The following is a 7,914-nucleotide window of genomic DNA, read 5'->3' as shown; positions in this document are numbered from 1 at the left end:
TGCCAGCTTTTGTTTCATGGAAACTAGACACAAGAGGAATAACATGGCATCCAGACGGAAAGAAGGCCCATTGCCAGGCCTGTGATACGCAGGTGACACAACCTTGTTTGCTGAACCTCGAGGACCTGCAGCCCTTGTTGATGCAGCTCAAAGACTGCAGTGTTTCGTGTAGATTCCACCTCAAGACAAACGGCAAAAATCCTTACAGGGGACGTCATAAGTGGCGAAAAGATTGAAGCTATCAAGGATTTCACTTTACTTGGAACCACAATCCACACCCATGGACAGAGCAGTCATGAAATCAACATGAGGCACCGCACTAGGAACATCTGCCACCAAAGAGCTCTTTGAAAGGTTAAAAAAATGAACATGCCACTTTTGAGGATGAAGGTGTGCCTGACCCAAGCCATGGCATTTTCTATTGCTACCTATAAATGGATCGTGAATAAGAATAACCACAGAAGAACGGATTCATTTGAATGACGCTGTTGCCAAAGAATATTGAGTAGACAGGAGAAAAGCAAATCTATTTTGGGGGAAATGTAGTCAGAATGCTCTCTAGTCCTGAGAACGGTGAGACTTCCTCTCACCTCCTTTGGACAGATCAGAAGGGACCAGTGGTTGGAGAAGGGCATAGTGCTGAGAAAAGTAATTCAATGAAAAACAGAAAGACCTGAAGGGGATGGATTGATACAATGGAGCCCAACATAACAACGGTGAGGATGGTGCAGCGCTCAGCAGTATTTCATTGTGTTGAAGGCCTTGAAACCAACTCATGACATCTTTAAAACCTTTCCTAAAAGTGGACTGCCAATGAGTACCGTGTACCTTAAAAAAAACACGAAACAAAACAAAAGCCGTCTCTAGGAGACCAAATGGTCAGCACGTTTCTAAAGCAAAATGGAAATGGTAAGGGGACAAGGGAACTCAATCGACCGGAAGCAAAACATTCGGAAGGGAACTGAAATATAACCAATGCCCCTGGACAATTGGTGTCGTGATTGTGAGAAGCGAAACTAGACTTCCAGCCAAAGCACAATAAAATATTATTATTACTTTAAATATTATTTTTTTAAGAGGCATCCACGAGGCTGTCTTAGTAAGGTCACCGAAATCTGTCCCTTTTTTAAAGGTGATTTCTCCTTTACTGGGAATCCATGTCCGTGTCTTGGACCCGTAATGCATTATCATTACTTCTTTATACACAGTCGGCAAGACAGACTCTTTGAGGGAAGTGTCAATTTGACCATAGCCCTTTGCCATGCCCTGTAGGAATTATTCTGCTGTGTAACAGACTCTTCCAGACTGAAGTTTGGGAACAAAGTGCTTTATTGATCAAACTTTCAGCTCTTCCCTTCCTGTGCAGCCTAGCTGAGAACTATGTAAACTTCTGCCTCTATGGCAGCCCTTCAACACATGACTTCCACGTCTTCTGGGCTGCCTCTCAGAGAAGCATAAAGTACTGAGTTCTAACCAGAGTCCTCAACTTCAAAGGTCCCTTCACTTACTATGCACTCGCTGATGAATTCGCAGACAGGAGCTTCGACTGTAGCTCTTGCCACACTTCTCACACGTATAGGGCCTCTCTCGGGTGTGGACTCTCAGATGGAGCTGGAGGGAGGAGCTCTGACTGAAGCACTTCCCACACGCTTCACACCTGTAGGGTTTCTCCCCCGTGTGCACCCTCTGGTGGCCTTGAAGATGTGAGCTCTGGCTGTAGCTCTTCCCACAGATGTCGCATCGATACGGTTTCTCTTTGGTGTGCACCCTCTTATGGCTCAAGAGACCCGAGCCGAACCGGAAGGTCTTTCCACACTCAAAACACGTGTAGGGTTTCTCTCCCGTGTGCAGTCGCTGGTGGGTGCGCAGATTTGAGCTATAACTGAAACCCTTGCCGCACTCATCGCATGTGTAGGGTTTCTTTCCCGTGTGGACTCGCTGATGGATGTAGAGATTCGAGGTGCACCTGAAGCCCTTCCCACACTCTTCACATTTATAAGGTTTCTCCCCCGTGTGGACTCTCTGGTGGATGAGGAGTACTGAACTGTAGCTGAAGCCTTTACCGCACTCGGCACATTTATACGGTTTCTCTCCGGTGTGGACTCTCTGGTGAATGAGGAGGTCGGAGCTGAAGATGAAGCCCTTCCCACACACATCACATACGTAGGGCCTCTCTCCGGTATGGACTTTCTTGTGACTATGAAGGTCTGAAATCCTCCAGAAGCCCTTTCCACACTCGAAGCACGTATAGGATTTCTCTCCTGGTTGGGCCTTGAGAGGGTCAACAGTTTTCCTGGAGCCCTGCCGACCCTCCCCACTTGTAGATGAGGCCCCTCCGATGGGGATGCTTTGATGTCTGCCCAGATAGGCACTCTGTGGTAGCGCGTCCCGCTGAGACTTGTAGGAGTTCTCTTCCAAGTGCACTTGTGGGTGAGTGGGAAGGTTTGAATCATCCAAGATGCCACTTCCACCTTCCTCCCTTTTGAAGCCATTGGAGTTGGGGTGATAAAGGACTGCCTCATTGACACTGTGATGTCTATCCTCATCACTTCGACAAGGTCTCTGGCCTTCAGGTCGTCTGTGATCATCGTGATGCAATACCCAGCTGAAGCTGTACTCATCCTTATCGCACTTAGATAGTGTATCTTCCATGGTGACTTTTTGATAGTTCCAAGGTTCATTCACAGAAGTCCAAGATTCCTGAGTGGCGGGCGGGCTCACGCCTTTCCAGGATGGAAACTCTTGATGGTTTGCATCAATGGGGCCAGTGCCTTGAAGATCGTCCACCAAATTCTCAATCTTAAAACCCTGAGTAGATTGGCCTTCCCACTCTTGAGAGTGTGAAGCCCCTTCGCAAAACTGGAAATCTTTCCCTTGAAGGCTTCCTCCATGGTCCAGACTCCCGGTTAATTGACCAGTCACCTGTTCCCAGATTTTCCAGTAGGACAGCTCTTTGCGCAAAAGAACTTTTAATTCTTTTTCTTGAAGACACTCCACATCTTCTTCATGCTTGTCTCCTGTAGGGTTAAAGACAGTTCGGGGGATGAGAGTCAGTTAAACATTGCCTCAGAGATTTTAGTCTTTCAGACTCAGACCAAGTTTTGCTCAAGATTAGAATGGGGGTGGGTGGGGTGGGTAGAATCAGCTTCAGGTGTCCTATCTTTCAGGTCACTTTACTTTCTATTTAGATCTGAGAAAAGGAAGAGGCTCCTATTAAACAGCCTTGAAATTCAATGGTAATATGAACAAATTGTCTTGCACAACAAAAGGACTTCTGAATAGATTACCAAAGAGAAATCAATTTTTCTAGTCATGCTGCTGTTGCTAATAATATGTAAAACTATGATCTTATTTTATATATGACAATATGGATATGTTATATATTTTGTATACTGTGAGGCCTGAGAGGGCAGAGCATGATTGTAACTTTTTTTTAAATTTTTTATCTCGGATGTTTTCCATCTTGGGCAGGGTGCAGTCACTTAATAGAAATATTTGAGTTTTCCTTCTCTGACAGGTTTCCACTTTAGCCAGATTCTGGCTTTCACAGGTTTGGCTGTACAGCACACGAGCAAGCTTCAAAACGTTTTCGGGCACACATGGGATGATACGATCAGGGAATTTTTTTCAGCAATGTTTTAAAGTCACCTCGTTTTCCTGCATCAAAACAGATCTAATGCATGTCCCTGGGTGGCTCAAATGGGCTGCAAGTGGCTACTCATCAAAGGCTGACATTTCCAACCCACCCAGTGGCGCCACAGGAGAGAGGCCCGGTGACCTGGTTCCGTAAAGATGTAGACAAGAAACCTGAAGGAATGCCATTCTACTCTATAAAATGAACGGTCACTGAGAGTCAGAATCAACAGGGCAGCAACAGATTTATGCTTGCCTTTGGTTGTTGTTTCTCAAGTCAAACGCTACAATATCGAACACTGTGGTCATACTTCCTACGTACACATATTACGTACTTCCTCTAATGATAACTGATTTAATCCTGAAGGATAGTCTTGTGGTGGGAACCACTTTCCAGATAAGAGACTGGGGCAACTGAGAGGCTAAGTAAGTTAGCTAAATTTTAGGTGGCGGGGTGCTGGGATTCGAACACAGCAAGTCTGGTCAGAGAGCCCACACTTAGTGCTCTAACCTGACTGTCTCCTAAAATAACTCTTCTTCAGGACATGGGGAAGCTGCACTTTTGGGGGTATGTAAAAAAAATTCAAAGATAAACAAGTGGCCATCTAGCTCGGAAGCAACAAGGCCCACATGGAAGAAGCACACCAGCCTCTGTGACCACGAGGTGTCGAAGGGGTCAGGTATCAGGCATCTAAAAACAAAAAATCATATCATTGTAAATGAGGGTGAGTGCAGAGTGGAGAATCAAAGCCCATCTGTAGGCAACTGGACACCCCCTTATAGAAGGGTCGTGGGGAGGAGACGAGCCAGTCAGGGTGCAGGGTAGCAATGATGAAACATACAACTTTCCTCTACTTCTTAATTACTTCTTCCCCCTATTATCATGATCCCAATTCTACCTTACAAATCTAGCTAGACCAGAGGATGTACACTGGTACAGATAGGAACTGGAAACACAGGGAATCCAGGGTGGATGATCCCTTCAAGACCAGTGGTGTGAGTGGCGAAACTGGGAGGGTGGAAGAAGGGTGGGGTAGAAAGGGGGAACCGATTACAAGGATCTACATATAACCTCCTCCCTGGGGGACGGACAACAGAAAAGTGGGTGAAAGGAAATGTCGGACTGTGTAAGATATGATAATAATGACTTATAAATTATCGAGGGTTCATGAGGGAGGGGGAAAATGAGCTGATATTAAGGACTCAAGCAGAAAGCAAATGTTTTGAGAATGATGATGGCAACAAATGTACAAATGTGCTTGACACAATGGATGATGTATGTAAGGATTGTGCTAAGAGCTGTAACAGCCTCCAATAAAATGATTTTTAAAAAAAAGAAAAGAAAAATCCAAATCTTCCTAAGAACACAAGCCGTGTCTGTGAGCTGATACAGTAGGATTATGGATGACACTGTTTAGGCCCAGAGATTTTCAATCACTCCACTTCCTCGCGTTGCTTGTCGGGAGCTACTGAATGACCCTATTTGCCATAATGACCCTATTTGCCATAGAGTTCCAGGTGACTGAAACAATTGGTTCACATTGTTTGATATTCTTTGTTAGCTATGTTTACATTCAAGGGCTGAGTGGACAGGAATCTCTTCATGACCAGGGACTTCTAGGACATGTGGGTTTAATATTAAGGGGAAAATTCAGCAGAGGATTCTTCCTGTTCGGGAATGGTCTCTCCATTCCTGGTGGGCCTTACAAGCCTGGCTGTCTCTATCGAGGATACTCTCCTCCCTCTGATTACATTATTCTCTGACAAGCATGAAAGAGCCATGAGAAGGCAGGGACTGGGTGGTAGAATCAAGCAGAACAGTCACTTACAGTGACACTGACAGTGCCCATGGGCAAGATCAAGGGTGGGCACTGGGGCATGGTAGTGGCACGCTCCCTGACCCCCAGCCCAGGCTGGCTCTGCTCTCCGTGGTTCTCACCTGGATCCGGATCTGGTGGAATTTCTCTCTCCACCACCCAGGTTTCTTCATCTTGTTCCAAATGGGATACCTGGTCAGATTTGAAAGGCTGTTGCCCTGAAAATGCAGGAAGATGCAAAGTGGAGGCTCATTTTTCTAGATACAAAACAATAGTAATACCAACAATAATAATAATAATAATATGAAAATGTAGGCTTGAGCTCAACATCAGGCCTTTGAAGGCCAGATGAGGAAAAGATTCAAGAGTAGCTCAACAATGCAACTTTCAAACAGTTCTGAAAATCAAGTTTTTATCCTGGGTCCAGAGGCCAAACTATCCTCCCCAGGGAACAAGAGGACTCCCATAGGTTAACATTCGATGACACAGAGAGGTTCCCCTCACCCGTGGAGACCAGGTTCCTGAAGTTCTCCAGCATCACGTCTCTGTACAGCTTCCTCTGGGCGGAGTTCAACAGTTCTAGCTCATCCTCAGTGAAGACCACAGCCACGTCCTTGAATGTCAACGACTCCTACAAGGGGAGACACTATTAGCAAGGATGACCACGAGAAGAAAGGTGAATCGGGAATCATTAAGAAGAAGAAACCAGAAACCAGGAAGCTAACCAGTGGAGAGTCACATAAGGTTTCATTAATGCTTGATGCCAATCATTTTGAGTCCATCAAGCGATCTCTCATGGTTATCTATGGGAAACGAGGAACGAGAAGAGTGCGCATGGACAAATTCTTTATTCTCATATTTAAGATGCCAGTAATGTGGGAAACTAACACCGAGGGAAATAGGACTGGGACTTATTCCCTGACCTGTACAGAGGGAATCTGGAAAGCTGGTATTCCACAGTAGAAAAGCCACCACTTTGGTAAGTTAGATTTATAGTCCAAGTAAATTTTCTGGCGTTAAATATCATTTCCACAGATTCTCCCCTAACAGCTCTGCTGCCTTAAAGTGAGCACATGGTTGATTCTGTCTCCCTATAGAAGCAGACATTCCTATTTGCTCTATCTCATCCCGCTGTGGCATCCAGCCCCTCTCATACCTTTCCCCAGAGTAGATGGGCATAGGGGGGCTTTATCCCCCAAGCCTGGATTCAAATGCTTGCATTAAGCCTGAGTTTCTGGCTTGGCTACATTGATTTTGTCATTAATTATACCTTGGCAGCTTTCAATGTATAAAAAGCATCCATGTTGGCCATGGCTCTTTTGAATTTAATACATAAAACAAAACGGGGAATTGTGGGATGCAACAGGGTTCTTCCCCAGGTTGTCTCCTCCAAATATATGCCAGACTCAAGACCTGCTGGCTACACACGGTAAACAACTGTACACTTGGAGGTCAACGCAAGTCAGGCAGGGGTTATTCTCCCTGGGGGTTATCAGCCATCTGGAGCAATGAGACTATAGGCTGTCCCACTTTAAGTAGGGCCCACTGCCTTCTGATAAGGATAGTAGATTGTTTCCCTGAAGGAGAGCCCAGGAAGGTCATGCCCACTCAAGGAAGACCAAGGTTAGGCTGACACCTTGAGTCTAGGGTCTGCCCATCTTGTCACATGTATACCCCTAGCCCCTCCCCTTCCTATTACGTGTACACCCCTAGCTCATCCCCTTCCTGTGATGCATATACCTATTGTACAGCCCCTTCCTGTGACATGTGTGGTTACCTGTAATCACGCCCCTAAGTATATATAGGCCTTGGTCAGAAGGAGAGATCTCTCTCCTCCCTCCCCATCCTCGCATTCTCTGCATGGACCTGGCTGCTGAGCTCATGGCTGTCCCAGAGGTGAGCGGAGGTGAGCGTGCTACCATAAGACGGCTTCTTGGTTTCACTCTCCTATCTTCCATGACTTTACTATGATCTTTATATATTAAAAACCGTACAATTGCTCCTATGGACCCCCACGGATGTTAAAGGCTGGTATATTCAACATGGGAAGGCCAGGGTTCTGGGTGGAGGGAGGCCTTCATTTCTTGTGAGGTAGAAATGAGCTGCAATCACATTTCATAATTAAGATGAATCCCACACTATCTTCCCATCATAGTGCTGCCTTAGAATTGCCTCTTAGGAGCACATGGCTGATTGCTATCTGGCTGGCAGTTTTATCTCTAGGAACAGGTATGCTGCAATTGTTCTCGCTGTTCAGGGGACAGTCACTCCCCCTCACCTGCCCCCAGCACTGGTGTTACATTACTCCTCCAATGAGCTCGGGGCCTTAGGGGTAAGGTACAGCCCACTCTCTTCCATAGGTACTTACTTGTAATTAAGGGTACTTGGATGCCCCGAGACTATTTTAGAAGTTGATGTAAGAATACATTTTCTCTCCCCTTGCAGAGGGGTCTCGGGGAGGAGA

At 46.0% G+C, this 7,914-nt stretch overlaps 1 protein-coding gene across 3 annotated transcripts in view; it reads right to left on the bottom strand.

Moving 5' to 3' along the window:
• Positions 1 to 1,311: 1,311 nt before the first annotated feature.
• The window catches only part of LOC101638613 (zinc finger protein 229), a 21,995-nt gene continuing 15,392 nt past the window's right edge, over positions 1,312 to 7,914 (bottom strand). For all 3 annotated transcript variants that reach the window (XM_045292523.1, XM_045292525.1, XM_045292522.1), the window contains 3 exons: positions 5,955 to 6,081; positions 5,573 to 5,668; positions 1,312 to 3,017 (listed from right to left, as the gene is read on the bottom strand). In XM_045292523.1, coding sequence (XP_045148458.1) covers positions 1,501 to 3,017; positions 5,573 to 5,668; positions 5,955 to 6,081 — 1,740 coding nt within the window. In that variant the 3' untranslated portion in view covers positions 1,312 to 1,500. The remainder of the gene's footprint in view (positions 3,018 to 5,572; positions 5,669 to 5,954; positions 6,082 to 7,914) is intronic.

The sequence above is a fragment of the Echinops telfairi genome, unplaced genomic scaffold (assembly GCF_000313985.2).
Source record: "Echinops telfairi isolate 266 unplaced genomic scaffold, ASM31398v2 ScPeMD7_655;HRSCAF=1070, whole genome shotgun sequence".
NCBI classification, from domain to species: Eukaryota; Metazoa; Chordata; class Mammalia; order Afrosoricida; family Tenrecidae; genus Echinops; species Echinops telfairi.
This window is presented reverse-complemented; position numbering and strand designations above follow the sequence as displayed.